Below are 24,470 nucleotides of genomic sequence, written 5' to 3' on the forward strand. Positions count from 1 at the left end.
GGGCAGCATTTCATATGGGATCCACATCATGACAGCTCTACCAACCTAACTGGAACCCAAGCTCCCATATAAGGAAGCCACTGACTACTGCAAGCAGAAAAAAAACATACTGTCCATTTCTGCTCCAACACCTTCAGAGACCATCACTGTCAAGAGAAAGGCAATAACTGCAGAATGTTTTGGTTTTATATCTGTGTTCCCCACTAAGTCTGGCTTCTGTTTTTCAGATGAAAATTATGCAGGAGGGCAGTAATGCTCTTACCTGGAGAGAAAGCTCTGGGGGTTATTTACCACTTTCATTCAGAGAAAAAGCCCTCAGAGAACAACTAATTTGCATGATGCTCAAAGGTGGTGTTCCAGCTAATGCAAGGAAATCCTATAGGAGTTGTTAATGATCCAAAGGCTGGAACACCTCTGCCATCAGGATAGGCTGAGGGAGATGGGGTTGTTCAGCCTAGAGAAGAGAAGACTCCAATGGGGAACTCATAGCTGTCTTCCAATACCTGGGGATCCTACAGGAAGGCTGGAGAAGGACTTTTCATAAGGGTGTCTGGCAATAGGACAGGGGAATGGTTTTAAGATAAGGGTTAGATGGGATCTTAGGAAGATGTTCTTCAGTATGAAGGTGGTGAGACTCTGGAATAGATTGCCAAGGGAGGTTATGGATACCTTCTCCCTGGGGTTGTTCAAGGCCACGCTGAATGAGGCCTTGAGCATCTGAGTCTAGGGGGGGATGAGTAGATAATCTCTAAAGGTCCCTCCCAACCTAAGCCACTCATTGATTCTATGATTTTTATTTACCATTAGTGTAGCAGTTTCTACCTTGCACTTCTCCATCAGTATAATGGTCTGTTGTTGAGTTGAAGGACTACTGAGCCAACTTGTCCCAAGAGTAAGTTTGATTCCTTGCATAACCAAGACTGGTTGGGAACCAAGACTGCAGTTATCCAGACATTTATTTACTCTCCACCTATTTGTCAAGAGATCTTTGCAGGAGTTGCCACAACACTGAAGAAAATGTACCAACAGGGTGACTAAGCAGCCTTGTTTCAGATTCCTAAATAATGATCAGCATGAGTCAACCTGGCAGCTTCTGAAACCCACAGAAGAAATCTGACGTAAAAAAGGAAGTATAAATAAAATGCCATAGGGATGTATTAGAGAAAAGTTCTTCCAGCCCACACTTGAGAGAAAGGACTCTAAATGATGCCTCCTAATCTCATCTCCCACATGCTAGGGACAATGCCACTTAATTGTAAGGCATTCTAATCTGTGGCACCCATGTGTAGAGTCTAAAACACTACTGACATTTGCAACACAGCTCCTTTACAGCAGACATCTTCCACAGACTAATTTTTCAAGCAGCAGCCTTAGCAAGATCATAATTTCACAGACTAGATGTACCACAAACCTTAGAAACACACTCTGTGCTGACTCAGAAATAGGCACATTGCTATTCAGTCTGGAAAAATTAAAACACAACTGAAATGGCACATTAAAAAGTCCTGCTCCCCACAACTCTGAAATCTAAGAAAAGTATCAACATCTTCAGAGGCACAGGCAGAGTGGGTCTCAGTGATGAGTAAGCTCACACCCATAAATGCAGCCCCTCTTGAACCTTGTTGCCAGTTCACCTCTTCATCACTGTGGTCACCGCTCCCCCAAAATCTGACACATTCCCATCACATGAGAAGTTGGCTTTTACGGGAAACCTGCACCAAACACGGCTGGCTCAGCAACAAGCTGAGAAAAAGCAATCCTCAGGGCAGGGCCCCAACTCTAAGAGTTGCCTGGCTGCTTCTGGAAAGTTCTTAGAACATAAGATTCTTCATTTTGCTTATTTTTAACGGCTTCCTTCACAGCAGTGTGAATGCTGGTAGCTCTCAAGACAGACACAGCCTGCACTGCGCTTGAGAAGCAGATGTTACACAAGTCCCTTGGAAAGCTGTTTTGTTGGGCTGCTATCTGTTAGCTCCCCATTGCTCTTGAAGCATCCTGATTTTACATCTCTCTTTTGTTTTGTTTGTCATTCAGGAAAGCAATTTTGAAGTCTTCTGGCTAATATCTCTCTACTTCAGTGGTAGTCGAAACCTTAACACAAAGCCTTATTCAATTGTTGCAGAAACTAATTCATTCTGTACTTCTGTCCTCCCTAACATTTATCAAAAAAGAACCAATGACTAGCTGAAGGTCAGGCTAAAAATAAAATGAAATCATGCACATATGCCACCTCACCTCATGCCTTCAAAGCAAGTTTGTTTATGGCCAAACTGACAGCAAGCCAAGAGCTGATTCTGTTACTCCTTTGAACAGACATTTTCTGTGGCAACTAAAAGCCTCTAAAGAGCAAAGAACATCCAAATAGATCCATATAGCATGGCCTACTGACCATCCTCAGTTTAAAGTTGGAAGGATACATCTGGTTAATGATATTCAAAATACACCACACCTACTTTTAATCTTTCTGTAGAAAAGCGGTGAGTCATTCTCCCCAGTGCTCCTTGGAGCGTGGTTAACATTTACCTTTGGTTAGCAATTCTTCTGCAGCATCAGACATGTCCACACGAAAAAGCAAGTACTGTTGGGCCTCCAGGAGGAGACCTGGAAAGTCTTTTTCAGTGGAAGCAAAATCTTCAATTTTATTTTTCACAGATGCCAGCACCTGTCAAAGTAACAGTAACAATTACTACTACCTCCCTTGCTCCCAGCGCAGCCATAGACTGAATACTCAGACTTTCTCCAGCTGCACTTCAACAGTTACAACAGAAGTTATGGTCCTACAGCATTTCCAGGGCTTTTGTACAAATGTAATTAAAACACAGAAATGAGATGAGAGGCTCTCAGACAGATGGGAAAGCAACAGGTGGAACTGAAAAGTTTTAATGAGACACCAAATCCCCTGTTCCAATAGGCATGACCAGTACCTGATAAAGTGACCTCACGCTAGGCTGAAACACCATGTTGGTGTTGAGCAGAAAGGAGCGAAGAAGGGGCTGTGGATAACTTGCCAGCTGAGTAATTATCCCAATAAGCAGCAAATTTACATGCAAGGAATTCTCCAGCATGTTCTCCAGCTTTGACAACACTACGCTGATGAACGGTCCTGCAAGAAAAGGAGAAGAAACCAATGCTTTTGTCTGCACACAAGAAAAATCCTCAGATCTAGGAAACAGGCATTAAAAGATATTTTGATCATCATAACCAACCAAATTAGACCTCACACACACTAATTAAAGCCACCAGGGAGGAAATCCAAACTGTAGATGAGCAAACAAAATAGACCTCACAGAGGTGTTGAAAACTTTAGTGATTAGAAGCACCTTTGCTAGCCAATCAGTTCACATTAATAAACCATTATTTAGAATAAACCAAACCAGGTTGGAAGAGACCTTCAAGATCATCGTGTCCAACCCATCAACCAATCCAACCCACCTAAACAACTAACCCATGGCACCAAGCACCCCATCAAGTCTCCTCCTGAACACCTGACACGCTGGAGGGAAGGGAGGCCATCCAGAGGGACCTTGACAGGCTGGAGAGGTGGGCACAGGCCAACCTCATGAAGTTCAATAAGAGCAAGTGCAGGGTCCTGCATCTGGGTCGAGGCAATCCCAGGCACAAATACAGGCTGGGCAGTGACTGGCTGGAGGATAGCCCTGAGGAGAGAGACTTGGGGGTGCTGGTGGACAAAAAGCTCAACATGAGCTCTCAGTGTGCACTTGCAGCCCGCAAAGCCAATCAGATCCTGGGCTGCATCAGGAGAAGTGTGGCTAGCAGGTCAAGGGAGGTGATCCTCCCCCTCTACTCAGCCCTGGTGAGACCCCACCTGGAGTACTGTGTCCAGTTCTGGAGCCCCTATTACAAGAGGGATGTGGAGGTGCTGGAACGTGTCCAGAGAAGGGCCACGAGGATGATCAGAGGGCTGGAGCACCTCTCCTATGAGGACAGACTGAAGGAGTTGGGGCTGTACAGTCTGCAGAAGAGAAGGCTCCGAGGTGACCTAATTGTCGCCTTCCAGTATCTGAAGGGGGCCTACAGGAAGGCTGGGGAAGGACTTCTCAGGATATCAGGTAGTGATAGGACTAGGGGGAATGGAATGAAGCTGGAGGTGGGGAGATTCAGGCTGGATGTGAGGAGGAGGTTCTTCACCATGAGAGTGGTGAAACCCTGGAATGGGTTGTCCAGGGAGGTGGTCGAGGCCCCGTCCCTGGGGGTGTTTAAGAGCAGGCTGGATGAGGCTCTGTCCAGCCTGATCTAGTGTGGGGTGTCCCTGCCCATGGCAGGGGGGTTGGAACTAGATGATCCTTGTGGTCCCTTCCAACCCTGAATGAAACTATGAAACCTCCAACGACGGCGACTCCACCACCTCCCCGGGCAGCCCATTCCAATGGGCAATCACTCTCTCTGTATAAAACTTCTTCCTAACATCCAACCTGAACCTCCCCATGGTCTACCTAATGTGACAACTCCACTTTACCTGTCCCAACAAGGATTTTACCCAGTACCTTATGGCCTAGTGTTCCACTCCACTCCCCTTGAAGTTCATCAAGGTGGTAGCCCCCAGTTTCAATGCAAACACAATATGCTCTTTCTGCTCTTGCTGTACCTTATTTCTACTCAAAGCCTGGGCCACGTACACTATAGCCAGCTTTCTCGTCTTACCCAAAAACTGTGGTGCTCTAAAGGAAATAGGAAAACACTACTCTAAACAAAAATCAAGATCTCTGATAGTTCACATCACAAGAAAAGGCATTTTCATTACTGCAAACAGACACACAGAACAGGGGAGACATTAAAATAAATTGATAGGAAAAATTATTGGTAGACATAGGCTTTTTCATATAAATATCACCAATAAGTGACAGCTGTAGTCTGTGTATTGGTGCTGCACAACAGCCACTGAAACACAGAAGGATTTACCATGGAAGTGCATAAGGCTATAATGCTCAAGCTTAAGAAACCTCTGCAAGGCTGAGCCTGACGACAGAGCTGGTGAGATGCTCGAGGCAGTCTGCACCACCGAAAATCAGAAGTGTGTCTTGGCCCACACCCACTCACCTCAGCTTTCTGGCTCCACAAAAGTTAAGGTGACCACACAGAAGACCCCCTGGGTGATGTGATTACAGCACTGCTAGCTTTGAATTTCCAACTAGTCCGGGGCTGCTGTAAACTACAGCAAAGGCTAAAGCAATTCTGAGCCAGTGTAACAGTAAGGATCAAACCAGAAGTGCCTACAATGCCACTTCACCTAAACAGAGCTTCACTAAAGGCTGAAGTCTATCATATTTTATAGCAACCATGAGCATGCCCTCGAGACTCATCTATCATGGCCAATGCTGGCACAGCTCCACTCACAAGAGGAAAGGTAGGAAGGCCAGTGCTGACAAGGCTTTGTGCAGGTGCTGCCTTTCATCACCATGTCAATCATCAGATCCTGCAGGAATCCTTACTGCCTGGGTACCCGACAGAGCAGGCCCAAAGCCTTTTGTTGGCATAGAGTTTCTCTTGTCCTGACATAACCTACCGCTCCCCCTCTCATGTTCATGGAGACATTTATATAGAGCACCTGAGGACCAAAGCACAGGGGGAGCTCTGCTGTATCACATGAAAAAAAGCTTACTCCTGTCTAGACTATGCACCTCTGTGTGGCCATTTGGTGGGGACAGGGGAAAAGCACTGTTTGGGACTGGGAGGGCAGAAGTAAAGTCCTGTTCCTGAACACATTTGTCCTTGATCAGGGGGAAAAGGGATGATAATGTTTAATGCTTTTAAATTGGACATAGGCAACAGTAGGATATTTTCTTCACAGAACAACAAGCCTGAAGAGAGCATCATTGCACTGCTGACACTGACTGCATGTGAGAACCTCTGTGGTTATTTGACTCTGCAGAGAGAAGCTCCATCACATGACAGCATCCCAATACAGTGAAAGCAACCCAAACACATGGCTGGAGAGCAGCCAGGCAGAAAGGGACCTGGGGGTACTGGTTGACAGTAGGCTGAACACGAGCCTGAAGTGTGCCCAGGTGGCCAAGAAGGCCAATGGCAGAAATAGTGTGGCCAGCAGGAGCAGGGAAGTCATTGTGCCCCTGTACTCAGCACTGGTTAGGCCACACCTTGAGTCCTTTGTCCAGTTCTAGGCCCCTCAGTTTAGGAATGATGTTGTCTTGCTGGAACGCATCCAGAGAAGGGCAACAAAGTTGGTGAAGGGTTTGGAGAACAATCCTGATGAGGAGAGGCAGAGGGAGCTGGGGTTGCTCAGCCTGGAGAAGGCTCAGGGGAGACCTTATTGCTCTCCACAGCTACCTGAAGGGAGGTTGTAGCCAGGTGGGGGTTGGTCTCTTCTCCCAGGCAACCAGCAGCAGAACAGGAGGACACAGTCTCAAGCTGTACCAGGGGAGGTTTAGACTGGATGTTAGGAAGAAGTTCTTCATAGAAAGTGATTGGCCATTGAAAGGGGCTGCCTAGGGAGGTGATGGAGTCAACATCACTGGAGGTGTTTAGGAAGAGACTGGATGGGACACTTGGTGCCATGGTTTAGTTGATTAGATGGTGTTGGGTGATAGGTTGGACTGGATGATCTCAAAGGTCTCTTCCAACCTGATTAATTCTATTCTATCACACACATCTACTAAGACAGCATGGCATTCCAAATTAAATGTATTGTTGTATTTGAAAGACACTGAAATCTCAACATTTCTGAGGCACTGTTACAAGCACCTCCTTACTTGGCATCACTAAGATCTCCACTAAAGTCTCAGAGTAAAACTTGTTGTGGATGAGGAGCAAACAGCAAGGATTTTCGTGTGTGTTTCGTTTTGTCTTTGTTTTGCTCAGTTGTGGCTTTCTGGTGGAGTTTAGGGCAATAGGGGAGATTATGGTGTGAGTTCTTTGCAAATGAACAAATGGAAGGAAGGACTAGATGAAGAACAACAGGGACATGTTTGAGCCACATTTGACAGCAGGTAATGGGAAACAGAAAGGTTTGAATGTGATTAGCTTCCAATACAAGGAATTTGCCACCGCAGCAAAAGTAACAAACTGATGGAAAAACAGGCTGATTTTTTTCAACTAAGAAACAGTGCTGACCAGAAGACACAGCTGAACAGAAAAGGCTGCATTTCAATGGACATGAATGTTTTCCCTCTCCCTTCAAATGGAAAGGAAGTAATCTTACAAAGAGGTTTTGTTTTGGATAAGGAGACCTGATTATGTTATTATTTTTTGCTATTTGCATTACTGTAATATCTAGGAGATCTAATTAAAGATCAGGAGCCTGCAGTGCAAGGAGCTGTACAAAACCAGACCAAACACCCATTCTGCCCTGTCATTCCTGAATGGCTTGGACAGTATGCAGAGACCAAGTTTAAGTTGCTGCCTGACACAAGACAGAAAAGCCAACCAACAGTGAGGGCAGAGCTGACAGTGGAGGATGCCAGGGCAGAGCACAGACAGGCACCCATACAGCTGGCACTAGTGCTGCCACCTCCTGTTGAAGCGTGAAATAGCAGAGACCTAGCTCTGGCATACAAACAACACAGCCACTGCTCAAGGTTGTAAACAAACAAAAAAATACCCAAAAAACTCAAACCCTGAGCAAGCACCACGTGCCACCAGCACACTCACTGCTCTGCTTTACTCTCATTCAATCCTTTGCTATCATTGGCCAGGTCTCAGCTATTTGGGCTATACCCTCTTTAATGCCAGGACTGTTCCTTGCCCTGTGCTTGCGCTGGGAACCACACAGGGTAACCTCATTTGGCCACCTTTAATCACCACGCATTCCTGCACTTGTCATGTATGTAATTAACAGGACATTCCACCTGTAAATGGAGCACTCTGGCTCCTCGAAGCATGCTGGGGAGAGACATCCTCAACTGGTCCACAGGGAGATGAGATGCTCTCCACAGAGGGAGTGTCTGTTGAGAAATTCTCGAAGTCCTCCTCCTCTTCCACAGGAGAGGTATTGTCAGGAGTATCTAACTTCTGTTCCTCCAAGCATGCACTGTTTGGATCCAGTTCCTTAATAATTCTGTCATACTGTGCAATGAAATCCTCCCCATCTGTGCTCAGCAGTCTTACACTTAAGCTCTGATCTGTCTCCTGAGGAGACAGCTTCAGCTTCAAGTCTGGCTGTGGATCAACTTCAATCACCTTCTGATTTGTTTGTTCTTTCATTACACTTTGAGTCAAGCTTGAATTTCTCGTACTGTGGTCATCCAGCTTCACTTCCAGCTGTCTCTTTGCAAGAGGCCCGTTGACTACAGTCTGGCTTCGGACCTCATGTTCCCTGTCTGCATTTAAAGATTTCTCCTTGGAGTTATCGTTATCTTGAGTATCCTTCTGAGCACATAACCTGTAAACCATAACATCATCCTGGAAGTCCGATTCCTCTATGTAAGATCCTTTGATGAGCATGATGGCATTTTTTTTCATTTCTTGAATATGTTTTGGTGGTTCTGCAGGTGGCTGCATCTCTGTGCTTTCCAGATCATCATATGGTTGTGGTGAACTTCTATCAGAACCAGGAGAAATCCCTGTGTCATAGCTATCATCCCATTCTAGCTCCAACTGCATCCTCTCACCAGATGGAGCTACTTGAGAGGAGCTACAGGTGCTACCTGTCCTTTGCTGGAGCTGAAACATGGGGTGTTCCACATCCCTACTGTTCTCCTCCGCAAGTGTTTGGATAAAGGTGTCTGGATCAGGGTTTACTCCATCATACAAGGCAGACCAAACCTTGCAATCTTTCAGGCACTGTAGGATAGCTTCTTGAGCTTCCCCCAGGTACTGCAAGTAGCTAATGTCCAGAGTTCCTCCAGATTCCACAATGCAAGTAGATTCAGAGGAGCGTCTACCAGAATCTGAAAGTAAAGAACATTACTCATACCAGGAGTAATATACCAGAAGTTTGCAAGCAAGGTATCTACTATGACACAGCAGGTAGAGCCTTATGCCCCAACCATGCAGTAAGGCAGGAAGATAAAAGAATAAAGATTAAGAGGTTTGCTCATAAACATCCAGGGCTTGTGCCTATCACCAAAACTGAGCTGTAACTCAAAGACTTTTGAGATCAGCCCCCATTCAAATCTTAAAACAACAGCCACGCTGAAGCACCAAGAGCTGCTGTTGTGTCTGTGTACATTGTCTTCATGAATGTGTACTCAAGTGGATAGCTGTTAAAATAAGGTTTCAACATACCTGGGCATATGGAAGTGATTAAAAATGCTTTCCAGTCCAGGCTTGCCCAGTTTGTTGCCCATCAAATTTCCTCCCACTCCCATCCTTCCCCACCTCCTCCCACAAGATAAGAAATCAAACTTAGCTCATGATCTAGTCTTCCCCTGAGTTCCAATTACCTTTAGTTTGTGCTGCTTTTGTCCACAAAACAGAATCCTTTCCTTGGCTTTCTAGTGTCAAGGTGATCCCCGTGGTGCAGCAGGCTGGGGTCAGGGCCAGAAGTTTTGCAGCAGATACAGAGTAACAGTCTGTCTCTTTCACAGCCCACCGCTGGCTCAACATCATGTGGTTACATGGGATTAGATACCTGCAACAGCAGCGTCTAACATTACTTCATTGTCCTTTTACGCTAGAGAAAGCAACACCACTTCCCACAATCCTGCTCTCTCCAAACTAAAAGAAACTGTAATAATAATCTTGACAGTGATCCATATTCTAAACTCTCAAGAGCATGAAACCCTGACTCTCTCTATACTGTGAAGCTATGGTTTGATGAGCAAATGTCAAGACAAACAGAGATGGGAGGTCAGTTGCATCAGAACAGAAAAGTAAACAATCCATTGCAAGATAGAGCAAGCTTGCTGTAAGAAGGGATGGAGGAAATGTGGGATGGATAGATGTCAAAGGCCAGCAGAGTGATTTGGTCCCAATATGATTGAGCTGTGTCTAAGAATCCTTAATTTATTTGTTTTCCTGGGAAATCCAGAGAGAGGCAGTTTATGCTTGCCAGGCAAGCAGCCAGCAAAATGGATGGAAGGGTCATCAAGGTGGTTTACTGCAGTAGATCAAGACCAAGCTCTCAGGTAGAGGAGGAAATAAGCTATGGGGAGTACAAGGAGTAGAGGAAGCACAGTACCTTGTTGAACTTCTGTAAAGCACTCCTTTCCAACTTTCTAAATCACTTTAAGAGCCTCAGTGCAACTGAACTATGCTTTGCCATTTAAAATGCACAAAAATTATAAAGGATTTCTTAAACAAAAAAGAAGATTAAATAGAGAACTTTGCTGCTGTTAGAATGGTGACATATTTCAGGTCACAGAGGGCCTAACAGCATTCTCAGGCACAACAGCCAGAGCTACAGGGAAATTTAACCTTAATTTCTGTGGGTGGAGGGACAGAAAATAACTGAAAGGTTCTTGTGATTTACAGTAATAAAATACCAATATTTCCAAATTACCAATTCTCAGAACAGTCAATTACAACTGAGTATTCTGAATGCATTGAACCACCAGTTTAAAAGCAAAAGTAATCAACACATTTCAGTACATTATGTAATAGTCTACCTACAGAAGGGACCTACCTGAGAAGGACTCTCAGTGAGAAAGGAATCAAAGAGGTAGAAACCAAGAAAGCAGGTGGAAGCTGCAAACAAGTATATAGCTCTATATCACAGTGTATAATACACTAGAGAAAACATGCAGGAGAGAAGAATTATATGTTTAGGAGAAGGGAATAAGCAGTTTGGAACTGATAAATATATTCTTAGCTTCTCTTCTCTCACTTCTATAGAAATAAATCACAAGAAAAATCTCTTGCTCCTGAAGATCACAGGGCATAAATCACACTTCAGGTCTAGCAGACGTATCTCAGGATCATAAATATTCTTATCTCTGTAGTTGCTTGGATTTCTGCTCTCTTGGAGAACTCTCCTCCAGCTCTGCATCCATAGGCAGAGACTGTATGTCCTAGAATTAGGGTGAAAAGTGGAAAAAGGAGTTTGGGCTTTACCTTAAAACTAGCTGTAACATCACATCTTCACAATGCAAGCCAATGAGTGTTCTGAACAACGCCAAGGAGACCACACAGAGCTGAAAAATGATAAATGCTGTCAGTTTTGGGTCTGGAAATGAAACCTTTCCAGTCTCCCCTGCACTCAGTAATGGCTATGCCAGAACATCATGTGTTAGCAGACACTGTCAGTATGGTACTGCATTTTGTCAGTAGAGTAGTCTAGAGCTATACACATAACATGTCACATTGTAGCAAAACTCAAACCAGAATTTTTCTTCAAATAAGGTGGGTTTTTTTTTTTTGGTAAACAGTAATTCTTAATTTAACCTAGCATGAACTGAACCTTGTAACTTCCAAGACTCTCTTTTTTCTCAGACACAGAAGTTGAACCAACTAAAAATTTTTTCTGAAAGAAAAGTTACAAACCACCTCACATTTCTGTTGCTTTAAGGATAAGGGATGATTAGTGTTCTGCACATTAAGCAGCTGAATGCTTCTATAAATATAGCTTAATGTGGACCAGAACTAAACAAGCCTTTTTTAATCAGAATCAGCTCCATATGGAGTTTTCACAATCCCTCTACTCCAGGTCACTTAAACAGCTGGCAACTATGGTAAGACATGAAGATCCTTTCTGTGAGACCAAGGGAAAGGAAAGAAAAATAGGATTCCTCATTGGAATTGCTCACATGCCTTTTTGGCAAAGGTCTGATTAAACATATCTGTAAGAAGGTATTTCAGCAGTCACACTCAGCAGAGACAAAAATCATACCCCTCCTGTGATGGGCACTCTACTTTCACCCTGCATTTAGGACAAACTAGAAACATGGACTTCTACATGGACTTCTTTTTTGGTCACTAGACATAGAACACCTTTCACAACTACTGCACTCTACATTTCTACCTGACAGGCATTTGCTAGACTGCAGTTGTGCCCAAAATGGTAGGAGCCTGTGTTGCAAGCTTTCACTGCTTTCCACAAACCACAACATCATTATCACCCTGCCTCTTACTATGTATTTTCTTGGGCACATTTTCCTGTGTTGCTTTCTCATGGAAAGAGCATCTCACAGCTGGCTTAGACTCCAGGACTAGGACAACTCTTCCGAGAATTACCTAGAAAAACAGACTGTTCCCTGAAGTTTCATGGCATGGCTTCTCTTCCACACTACATAATTTCCACCTCTTCTGTCACTTCTCTTACTCCCACTGTTAAATTGCTCTGTCCTAACAGCCAATACAACAGCACATTGCTATGCTCCTCTCTCCAGCCCACACTCCTCTCTCTAGCCCATGCTTTCTCAAGAATATCAGCTTAAAGACTGTTTCTCCATTTGCAGTTCTCTCAAATGAGTGACTCTGCTTCCCAATGATATGAACACATTGAACTCTGTCCAGCATGACCAAGACCATTCATACATACATGTAGTTTCTCTTATTTGGCAGGTGTCTTTGTGAAACTGTTAAATAGCAAAGTTTAAATGTACCTCACTTGATAGCCTTTGAAATGCAAAAGCTTCTTTGACAGCCTTCCCTACTTTGGTCACTGAACAGAAGAACAGGGAAAGGGAATAAGCAGAGACAAGAGAAATCTCATGAACCAGCCCTGCTGTGAGGCAAAGCAGAGCTCAAACTTGCTGCCTTGCCATCACTGTCCACTGCTTGTACTAAGAGCCAACAATTTGGGCAAGACATCATGTTTACAGAAACAGATGGAGAAAGTAAAAGGGCAAGAGAGGAAGAAATAACCAGAACTGGAGTTCTTAATAGGAATGCAAGGGCAGACCTGAATAGCTGTTTGAAGAAGTCAGAACCTTGCATAAAAGGTGTGTTTTAGCTGGGGGACATGAGGGAAAGGAATGAAATCTACTGAGAGACAAGCCCAACTTTTCTTCATTCTGTGAAAGGGCAAAAAAATCTGCTACTGCCTTAAATTTCCCTGTATCCAAGAAAATCCAGTTTATAGGGAAACATTACTCATTTGTCTTTGGAAACATACTGCAGCTCAGGAATCAGCTAATAAATAAAACTATTTCTGTTTGGGTTTTGGGGTTTTATTTTGTAAAAAAAGATGATTTAAAATACACCCAGGAGACAAAGAGGATAGTATTTTTATGGATCCTTTTGCCCACCTGTCTGTATATAAATTTAACCCTGTAAATTATTAATGAGTATTTTCATCAATAATTATGTGCTACAGAAACGCACAGAAGGCTGCAATTCTGGATTTTGTACTTGGCCAAGCTATACTGCAGAAAACTCATTTAGCACCACAGAACCATCTTGGCTGAGATCCTGAGTTGCTCAGGGCTGCAGAATTCTTTACAATTCCCATCTCGTTTGCCTGTGGAACAGTAATTAATGATTAGCAGAGACAACAGCATTTGCATTTTTGTCGACAGAAGCTGTTTTAGTGCTCATAGTTAATCCATCTCAGAGCTGCAGTAGCAGCAGCATAGATGTGTATTTGCATTTCAAGGCAAATTTCACATGAAATTCCTGTTCCTAATACACAAATTTAATGCACATGCTGGTGTTCTGGCTTCTCTTGTGCCCATCCACCACATTATTATTTCATCCATGAAGCTGTGCATCACACAAGATTCAGCCAAGACTGCAGCCAAGCCAGGCTCAGACAGGTAGTTCAGTGCAACAAGTAGTCATTTTCTCTTCCACAAGATCCAACTGTTAGCAAAGGTAACTCTACTGTCTGTCAGCTAGCTCTCCCATCACTGTGGTGCAATGTGCCTAACCTGAGAAGGATCTAAGTGCAAATTTGAGATAAACTTTATTGCACAGGGGAATGGATGCAAGGAAAGGAAGCAGCAATCTGATCATGTGAGCAAGAATGCACTTTCTTTTAACTAAAGAAGAAAGGAGGCAACTTTACACTTCAGTAAACATGCTACAATAATACAGACTTGATTCCTGAGAAATACATTAGCAGTACTGCAATTCACAACTTGAATCAATTTGAAGACATCCTTATAGGGCTCCCATCACCTCTCAGAAGAACTATTTTGAAATGCTCGTTGCTTGGCAAAACTCCACAGATCAGAAACGCTCCTCACCATGAGTACATTTGTAAGTCCCAGGGTGAGTTTTCTGTGGCAGCTGTACTTCAGCAGTGTCCAGAATGAAAATGCTTCTAAAATTTACCTTTAATCTAACAGAATTCAGACTTCTAGAAGCCCTCATCTCCCTCTATCCCAACTCCTGTATGCATGAAACCACCTCATACACTTAACTTACTCTAGTGGCAGATAATATCACCACACATACACAAAGCAGAAGGGCTGAAGAAATCACACGTTTGGAGGGAGAAAGTTCCTGCTTTAACAGATCCTCAATAAACACATGGAATCTTCCATTTAAATATTTAAGCTACATCCATGCTGAGCACCTCAGGGCCTTGCCTCCTGCTTGCCTTACCCGGAAGGGCGTGTTGATGCGGCTGGTCAGCGTATCCAGGATGTGCACATTTTCATGTCGGTGCAGCAAAATGAAACGGAGGAAGATCTTGAGGAGGGCAGGCTCTGAAACGCTGCGCAAAAAGAGATCCAGGTATGCTGTGGTAGTCATCACTTCTTCCACAGTCACCTAGAAGCAAATCATGTAAATGCAAATGTACTGCACACACAAAATCCCCATCCCTCTTCTGTACCTGTATACCTGGCAGAAGCCCCAGGCTGCCACAGAAACATTGAGGTCTTTGCTTCTGAATGCATTTTTGAACCCATTTCTTACCTGTCTAACATCCACAGGGGAGAAAAACAACTCTCCCCCAAACTGACATCCCAAATCTCACACATTCTTAGAGCTGAATCATGCTAAAAGCTCCCCACCACCTTTCCTCCCACGTAAGCTCTTTTTGCATCACACTTCTCTCATCCTTCAGAAGCATTTTCAGATATTGTGAATACCTGCATCTACCACTTCATTAAAAATAAGTATCAGAGTACAATCAAAGCCCAGTGCAAAAGCATGATTCTACAGCTTAAAAGAAATCCCCACATCCAGAATTCTGCCACTATTTTCCCTCTTTTTATCTTCCACAGCACAATTTCTTATCTTACTCAGTTTTTCAAGGAGTAGGTATATACATACACACAACCCAAACCCCCAAATCTTTGCTATTTATAAATCAAAATACAATTAAAATATCCAGATGCCATTTGCATACCATAACCCATGCTGCTTTGCTTATTGCAATCCTTTGGAGCTTAATCTATTCACAAAGCACAGAAAACTCCAGAGGCCACCTCCACACCATGCACTGCCCTTGCAAAGTCAGCTTTTCAAAAATAGTTACCCAGGAACCTAATAAGCTTAAGTGCACAAAGATAAACCCCAAAACACAAGAAGCTGCCTATATGAAAGGAAGTATTAAACCTCTTTTGTTTACCAAACTTAGCTGGATAAATGAAAAGACTGACTTTATTAAAAAAGAAAAGAATCAAAGCTGTCACTTCAGAGCTAAGAGGATTTAGAAAATACTCAGAAGGGCAACATTTACGTAACATGCTGTAAATACTAAAATCCCTGTTCCATTATGCTGCATGTTAGCCATGTACACAGCAATGCCATGCTGCAGACGTTGTCTTCAAAGCATTTAAGACCACGAGCTTCTTCGGGCTGGTTACACAGAACATAGGAATGCTGTACGCAGCCTGCAGACCTTAAGGAGAGGGGGCACCAATGAGGAAAGCAGATACAGGCTCTACAGTTAAGGTTATTAATTCACTCTCATTCTGAAGCTTTATTCTAGTACTCAGCTACACTGCTCTTAATACAGCTCATTTTGGCACTAGAAACCAAGCACCAATGAAGCAGCAACAGTTGAATTTTTCACTAGGATGGGGAAACAAGTTCACCTTCTTGGTTTACTGCAGCAAGGATGGACAGGACAAAAAAAGGCTTTATAATACAGCAATGTAAGGAAAGGAATGAGGCATGCTTTCACAGGATGTGTGAACAATTGCTTTCATTGCATGCTTTCACAGGGTGTGTGAACAATTGCTAGATGTATTTTCTAAATCTCTGGTTGTATGTTCAGTGCTAACAAAAAACAGAAATGAGAACATAGTTCTTTCATAGAATAATATACATTAACATATACTCCAACTTCAGTAATTTGTTTCTCCTCCTTTCCCCACAAGTGTCAGGTGAAAAAAAAATATAAGGAAAAAAAACTATTGGGCTAAGCAACCCAAAGTTACAACTGGCCAGAATTAGCCAATCCTGTGGCTACAGTCCTAACTCAAATTCTGTATTACTGTAAACATGACAAAACAAACGTGCTTATGCACATACACACACTATTCCACAGGACTACTGCCACATTTCCATCTCCAAAAAAACTGCTCAGGAAGTGAGCCAAGGTTGTGAAACAAAGAAAATTGTTTCTGGTTTGGGCCAAGATTCTTCCCTTTTTGGCAACAGTCAAATGGCGTGAGGACTTGAGGGCTAAAAAGGAATGGCTTTCTGATGAAAGCTGTTGACTGTTGCCCTGAAAACTGTCTTGTTTGCTTGGGTTTTGTATGTTTGTTTTGTTGGGGTTTCTTTGTTCTGATGGTTTGGGTTTTGTTTGTTTTCATAGCAGCACACTGTAAAACGTATAGCTCAAAAAAATCCATCATGTGACATCATTATGATAGCATAGAGTTCAAAGCCTTTAAACCTTCTGTCAAGGAAAGGCCAGACAGAAGTAATGCATCGTTGTCTCTGTGTCACTTCTCCTTCATCCCTTATGGAGAGAAGGAAGCACTTTCTCGGCCTGCAGGTTTCACAGATGTTTGCTGACAGCAAACTATGCATATGTACAAAATACACAAGCTGTAAGTGAAAGCAAGAAAAGCCAGCAGATTCACAAGGGCAGTGACCTTTTCCTGAAACTAATGCTCTTTGGACAACTGATCCCACATTTGTATTAGTGAAGGAAATTCATACACTTTTCAGAGTGCATATCACGAACGAAAAAAGAGCAGCAGAAAGGCTGCCTACAGAGCCTATTTGAGAAAATAAATGTTCAATGCTGAGAACATGTTCAGCCCTCCTAACAGCTGGGGACTAGACAAAAAGAGAAATCATGTAGCCAGTGCTTCACTGATACCACTAGAAGAACCAACTAAAGAGTAATAAGCCCAAATAGTTCTCAAAGGAGTTACTTATAACCTTGGTAAATTTAACTGTTTGAACTGAGGGGTTTTGTCCAGGGTGCCACATTGCAATTACTTTTTATTTCTGCTGGGGAAAGAAGCCACAGAATCTGCTTACCTATTTTCTGAGAGAGAAGACTAAGTTTTATCAAGACTTAAATAGATTTGTAATAATATTTTTTTTTCATTTTTCAGTGAAAACACACTGCCTTATCCACAAAACTCCTTCAAATTTCCGCAAGAAATGAAGCTAGGATCTCCCTTTGCAGCTCACTGTACAGCGCTTAATGCAGGCAGGCTAACACTGTACAGGCAACTTTAATGCTATTGTGTTCTAGAAGTTCCAGTGCTCCCTCAGCATGCCTTGTTATGCAAGTCTGTCCATACAAAGCAGCACAGAGACCATCCCTCTGCATCCTCTCAAGAGAGAATCAAATAAAAATATGGCTTGTTGACATGTGAAACAAAACCTACATATGCAGCTCAGGAAAAAGATCAATTAACCTAGCAAGGAGATAGCTCTGCCTTTACAATTGTATCTTATTTACCATCTTGCATTCTGGGTTCGTTTCTCCCTTTTGCCATATCTGATAGTAAATATAATTGCTGAAAATTTAAGGCACCTTCAGAAGTATTCACAAAGGCTAATTTTGGCCCCTTGAGGCTAAACTTCATTTCCTCCATGGGATACATTAGCTTCCTCTGAATGAGCTTCTAGAGAACTCTCTTTGGGTTTTTTTGCAATTAACCAGAGATGGATGTTGGAGACACCAGTTACACTAGGGAAAACACACACTTGGAAAAAACTCTTCTAACTCTGTACACCTTTTCTACAGAAATGCATTACACATAATACATTGTGTACTGGAAGTAAGACCCAATTTGTGCAGGCACTACTGAAGATCTCTGCTTTCTAAGATATCAAAGCTATGCTACTAAGCTTCATTCAGACTACCTGCTGGTTGTCTCTTCTTGAACTAATGTCTTGTAAGACAGACTTGGAGAAAGTAAGGAAATCTTTTCTAACTGTCGAGGGTTGAGGGCCATGGTGTTCCTTTGTTAAAGTATCACAGTATCACTTAGGTTGGAAAGGACCTCAAGGATCATCGAGTCCAACCTATCAACACAGACCTCATGACTAGACCACCAAGTGCCACGTCCAATCTCCTCTTGAACACCTCCAGGGACGATGACTCAACCACCTCCCTGGGCAACCTGTTCCAATGCCGAATGACTCGCTCGGTGAAGAACTTTCTCCTCACCTCGAGTCTAAACCTCCCCTGGCGCAGCTTGAGAATGTGTCCTCTTGTTCTGGTGCTGGTTGCCTGGGAGAAGAGGCCAACCCCTTCCTGGCTACAACCACCTTTCAGGTAGTTGTAGAGGGCAATGAGGTCACCCCTGAGCCTCCTCTTCTCCAGGCTAAACAATCCCAGCTCCCTCAGCCTCTCCTCATAGGGCTTGTGCTCAAGGCCTCTCACCAGCCTTGTTGCCCTTCTCTGGACATGTTCAAGTGTTTCAATGTCCTTCTTAAAGGCACCGCCTCAAACGGTCACACTAACAAATTCAAATCATTATTCAGGTAAACAACAAAAGAACAAATGTTCCCAGGGAACAAAACATTTAGAACCAAGGTCAAGCACGAGCACAACATTCAGATCCTGAAGAGGCTTACAAAAATGTTGTGTCATTCTAAATATTGATTACATTATAATTCATCCAAGTAAACTTTTAGATAGGCCTCAGAACTGAATATTTTTGAAAGGATGATAAAAACCAAGCCAAAACTTACACACATCCACAACTCTTGATATTTAATTTGAAAACTCTTCACCTCTGATAAGTCAAATCTCAAGAAAAACTCCGTAGCAAAGGAAGGTGAACAAAATTCAATATGGTAGTTTTCTAGAAAAGCCCTTTGTTAAGCAAGTACATTTCAAGCTATGCTTCTGATAAGGATATTTGGGCAGTATTAAAATTCACTACTGCCACAAGAGCAAAAATAAAAACACAAAAGCACCGCGCCTTGCATTAGATCCTTTTGTACTAATGGTGAAGACAAGTGACACCTCTGCTCCCAAGATAAAACTGTAGGGCTGAAAATACAAAAAAAGAAAATCCATCTCCATTGCATTAATCAGGCCAGTATTCTACAATTTCTATTTTCATTATTCACAGCTGTAACAATTGAAAGTTGCTGGAAATATTTTTTTAAATATACATTTGCATTGTCTCTCTAACACAGCTTAAAAAGTCACCTCTTTTTTTCTATATAACTATCAGTTGTTACAGACACTTTAAGATGCAATCTTCTACAAAAGGGACTTCCTTCATAGCCAGACAGATATTTGATTAGAGATTATTGAAAAAGAGAAAGCTACTTTTAGCCTTTTAATATCTTTCTCTAATTATGTAATAATTTTTAGCAAATCTTTTCTCTCCTTCTCTACTGACTGATTAGATGGTGAGGCAGAAGCCTGTAAAGAGATCCAGCTTTTACAAGACACTGCACCAAGTAATAGCAAAGAGCCAGAAATTACTGTCATTGCGAGTTCAGTTTAATATATTAGACTCACAGTGTTAGACCAATTGCACTGCTCCTTTATTACTGGCTATTTTCCCTTGGGATCTAGACAATATATTTTCTAATTTACAGCTTCATGCTCTCTATAGGAATACGGCTATCATGATTCCTCCTTTCCTTGTTATTATCCATAAAGAGACCATGAATGTTCTTACTAGAACTTATCCTCTAGATCTGAGAGCAGTTTAAATCTGAATAAGCCCACCTCACTGATCAGAAAATTCAACATTCCCACCTCTCCTTTCCATTAATTTTCAGCTTCTTGCCCCCCCGCTTATACTAGCAGAAGGGTTCATGCTTCACTCCAACGCACAATGAATTGGCTCAGGGAATTGATTCAGGTTAAAAGTATCCAGGAAATAAAGGTGAGTTTTAACCTCAATCAGTTTCTCATATGAACAGCTGTCCTGGCAAAAGAGAGCAGGGACAAATGAGATAAGGGATAAAGGATGTTTGCACCCTGGGGGGAACAGAAAACTATAACTGCCTCAACTTGCCTAAGTTTACATTTATAAACTGCTTCAGTTTATACCAGGTTAAAATTCAACTCAACTGTAGTATTTGATGCATAAGTTGAAAGGCACCTTTAACATATATCCACTCAGTAGCCAATAAAATCCAGTTTTCTAGCTATTAATGGGCTTCCCTAAAGCATAAGACTACTCACAGTTTTCCAGTAACATTTGGTGTACACCTTTTTACAGCAGCTGTCCATCATTTTTCAGTATGGTGCAAGACAGTATTATTTCTAAATGAGAACTGACAGTCCTGCAGGATATTTGTAAAGATGCTCCTTCTAATCTGTACAGTATAATTTACAGGTAATTTCCCCCTCACTGAGCTGTGTAATCATCAGGTAAGTATTACTGAATTATCACAGTAGCATGCTGTGTTACAGGTTTTAGTTTAGATGGGCTAGTGTACAACAGAACTGAGATCCATCGGACAGAGCTTATTTGACAGGACCATGCCAGGGCTTCCACAGAGCAGTTCTGTTCACTTGGCCAACAGCAATATTTTACATAAATTTTCCATTATTCAATGGAAAAGCAACAAAAAAATTAAACTACTAAATTAACCTTTTCTTTATAAGGTATTTGTGACCTTGCACAAAGATAAACCTCCCTGAAAAAAGGTTACTGAAGCACTTCTTTCAATGTCTTAAGCAACTCAGATGTCTGAAGTTAGGGAGGTAATGCTTCTGTAAATAGCACAATAAAATCCAGACAAGCAAAGGACAAGAGTGGGCTATCCAGAAGAGCCATTTAATGCACATCCCTAGCTCCATAACACATATCCAGGCCCTCCCTACCCATGCGTAGCTCCTGAGATACGAGCACTGTCAATTGCTCATTACACGTGTAGGTGGGATAACCCACACAAACAGACAAGACTAGTACAGAGCAAGTATAAATTAGGCTAGAAGAATATGCTATATTTAGAATATTTATCTTTGAGAAATGAAGTTTGGGAGTCAAGAACTTAAGAACACTTTGGTTAGTTAAGCACATTGCAGTTAATCTGCTACGTAAGTAACCTTTATGGACCTCACTATAAAAATAGGTCCTTGTGAGCTAGCTAGCCAGCCCCATCAATTGGAAACTTCCTGAACTGGGAAAAAACCTGAACTAGCAAATTCTTTTTTTAGCTTCCTGAGATAAACCATGAAAAAAAAATAATCACACCAAGCAAAAATATGCATCTCTCCCCACCCCCTGACTTTTTAATAGCAATGCTCTCTCTATTCCTCACCACTCCTGTGCTGTTTCATTCACACAGTGAAGTATGTGTAAGGAGACAATCTGCAAAAACTTTCAAAAGGCACAGCTTACTATGGTGTTTCATAAATGTTACAGACATTTCCACATCACATATACAGATCTCAAAGCCTTGAGCATTGTACTGAAATTCTGAACTACTTGTACTGAAATGCTACTTTTATCAAAAGTCTTGTTTGATACTCCAACATTTTCACTTAGCAGAAGAGAAGGAAGCCAAGGAAAGGAGACATAAGATCTGCATGGATGAACTAGCAGCTCCTACCAGAACTGAAACATGAAAACAAAGAGACAGAAGCAAGGAGAAGTGAAGCAAGACAACTATGGAAAACCTGCCCAAGTGAGCAGAGAAAGGATCAGGAAAGCTAAAAGCCAGCTGCAGCTAAAGAAAAGCTTTAACAGCAAAAGGGAAACTACAAAAAGTGTGTGACCATTGCTGAATGAGGAAAGGAACATGGTGACAAAACTACATGAAAAAAGCCAAAGGATCTTCTTCACCTTGGTCTTTACGGGCAAGCTTTGACTTTGGTAATCCCATGTCCCTAAGGTGAGATCAGAACTGCAGAGCAAGGAACACTTCTCTTAGAGGAGGAGGATCAGGTTAGGAAACACTTATACTGGACATATGAGTCCATGTGGCCTGGTAAGTTGCAGACCTCACTGATAAGGCCTTTTTGAAAGGTTGTGGCTATCAGAAGGGGATCCCAAGGACTGAATTAAGCATATGTCACTCCAGTCTTCAAGAAGGATGATCCAGGGAACAACATGCTGGGCAGCCTCACATCAATCCCTGGGAAGGGAATGAAGTAAAACCACCTGGAGGACATTTCTAAACATATTAAGGAGGTGGTGGTGACTGGGAGTAGTCAGTATGCATTCACAAAAGGGAAATAAGCCTGACCAACCTGATAGCCTTCTACAGTAAGATGACTGGCTCAACTGATAAACAGAGAAGTTACTGTTTATCTTGCAAGGCCTTTGACACTATCTCTTGTACAATGTTTTCATAGACAAAATTATAAAAAATACACTGGATAAGTGGGCAGTGAAGTGGATCAAAAACTGCAAGGCCCAAAGCATGGTGACCAGGAATGTAAAGTGGAGCTACAGGCCAGTGATATACGGTCTGTCAGTGTTGGTGGAAGGGTTTACTAGCGTCACTAATGACCTATCTGATGAGATGGAGTACACCCTCACCTACGTTTGTAGATATTACAAAACGGGGCAGAGTAATTGACAGACTGGTTGGCTGTGCTGCCATTCAGAAGGATAATGAGAGTCTGAAGAAAGGGGCAAACACGAACCTCTCAAAGTTCAGTAAATGTAAAGCCCCATGCCTGGAGATGAAAAACTCCAGGCACAAGTGCACACTGGGGACTGACTGGCTGGAAAGCAGCTTTGCAAGAACACACCTGCAGGTTGACCATGAGCCAGCAATGCACCATTGTGACAAAGATGACTCAGCCTCCTGGGCTACATACTTCCCCTTTACTCTGTACTGGTAAGATGCACTTAAAGCACTGATCTCCCTAGTACAAGATAAGCGCTGATATACTGGAGCAAATATAGCAACAGCCCACAAAGATGAACATCTATCATATGAGGTAAGGATGAGAGAATTTTGACTGCTCAACTTGGAGAAGAGAAGAATCTTATTCATAAACACCTGCTGGGAAGCAAAGAAGATGGAACCAAACTCTTCTCAGTGATACCCCCAATGAAAGGGCAGGAAGCAATGAGCCACAAACTGAACTCCAAGAAATTCCAGCTGGAGATTGTGGGGGCGGGGAGGAAGAAAAGGAAGATAAAGAAGCTTTTCTACTGTGCAGGTAATCAAATACTGGAAGAGTGTTGCCCAGAGAGTGTGCACCATCTCCAACTTTGGAGATACTAACCACTCAACTGGGTATGTCCCTGAGCAACCAGTTCTAGCTGACCCTGCTCTGAGCAAGGAGGTTGAACAGACCATTCTCCAGAGGTGCTGCCAGGCTCAACCATTCTGTGAATAAACAAGAGAAAGAAAGACTGGGCAGCACCTGTCATCTCCAGGCTGAGCTTTGATCCAAAAGTGAGCAACCCTCCTTGCACCAGACATTTTGCACATATTTGAATCCACTGGTTGCAAAAGCAAATTGATATGGTTATTCCATGAGGGATTAAGACCTACTAAGCATACTAGCTACAAAATTTGTCTAATAGTGCTTGTGCAGCTGTTTGGCTTAGTTTATTTTATATATTTGAATCAACTAAATTTGATTTGGTGATTAGACAGGAAGTCACCTTAACATGCTTTGCTTATGCTGCTGTTGTTATTTCAGACGAAAGCAAATTCAATCACATTGAGAACAAAAGACTGAAGACTTCTTTCCTAGATGTCTACATTATTGACTGAAGCTGCAAAAGCAAAAAAATTAAGTCTGTGTCTTGCTGCAGAGCAATTTTTTCCTTAAAACATTACTTCTTGAAGAAAAACTAGAACATAATACAAGGCCAAGTGCCAAGTCCTCCATCTGCATCACAACAACCCCATAGCAAGCTACAGACCTGAGGATGCGTGGTTGGAAAGCTGTGACTTGGAGAGGGACATGGGGGTTCTGGTTGACAGTTAATTAAATGTGAGTCAGCAGTGTGCCCAGGTGGCCAAGAAAGCCAGTGGCATCCTGGCTTGTATTAGAAACACTGACCAGCAGGAACAGGGAGGTGATCATCCCCCTGTACTCAGCACTTGTGAGGCCACACCTTGAGTATTGTGTTTGGTTCTGGGCTCCTCACTACAGGAAGAATATCAAGGTTCCAGAGTGTGTTCAGAGAAGAGCAACAAAGGCTCATGAGGGGCCTGAAGAACATGGCCTACAAGGAGCATCTGAGGGAGTAGAGGTTGTTTAGTCTGGAAAAGAGGAGGCTGAGGGGAGCCTTCATCGCTTTCTACAAATACCTGAAGAGACATTGGAGCAAGGAGGAGGCAGCCTCTTCTCCTTGGTA

At 42.7% G+C, this 24,470-nt stretch overlaps 1 protein-coding gene across 5 annotated transcripts in view; it reads right to left on the minus strand.

Moving 5' to 3' along the window:
- The window catches only part of FHIP1A (FHF complex subunit HOOK interacting protein 1A), a 104,946-nt gene that overhangs the window by 12,225 nt on the left and 68,251 nt on the right, over positions 1–24,470 (minus strand). For all 5 annotated transcript variants that reach the window (XM_068137304.1, XM_068137302.1, XM_068137303.1 and 2 more), the window contains 6 exons: positions 14,404–14,571; positions 10,969–11,048; positions 9,360–9,547; positions 7,824–8,864; positions 2,925–3,103; positions 2,524–2,662 (listed from right to left, as the gene is read on the minus strand). In XM_068137304.1, coding sequence (XP_067993405.1) covers positions 2,524–2,662; positions 2,925–3,103; positions 7,824–8,864; positions 9,360–9,547; positions 10,969–11,048; positions 14,404–14,571 — 1,795 coding nt within the window. The remainder of the gene's footprint in view (positions 1–2,523; positions 2,663–2,924; positions 3,104–7,823; positions 8,865–9,359; positions 9,548–10,968; positions 11,049–14,403; positions 14,572–24,470) is intronic.

Source organism: Melanerpes formicivorus, unplaced genomic scaffold (genome assembly GCF_026170545.1).
Source record: "Melanerpes formicivorus ecotype bairdi unplaced genomic scaffold, bMelFor1.0.p_v2 SCAF_4, whole genome shotgun sequence".
Classification (NCBI taxonomy): Eukaryota; Metazoa; Chordata; class Aves; order Piciformes; family Picidae; genus Melanerpes; species Melanerpes formicivorus.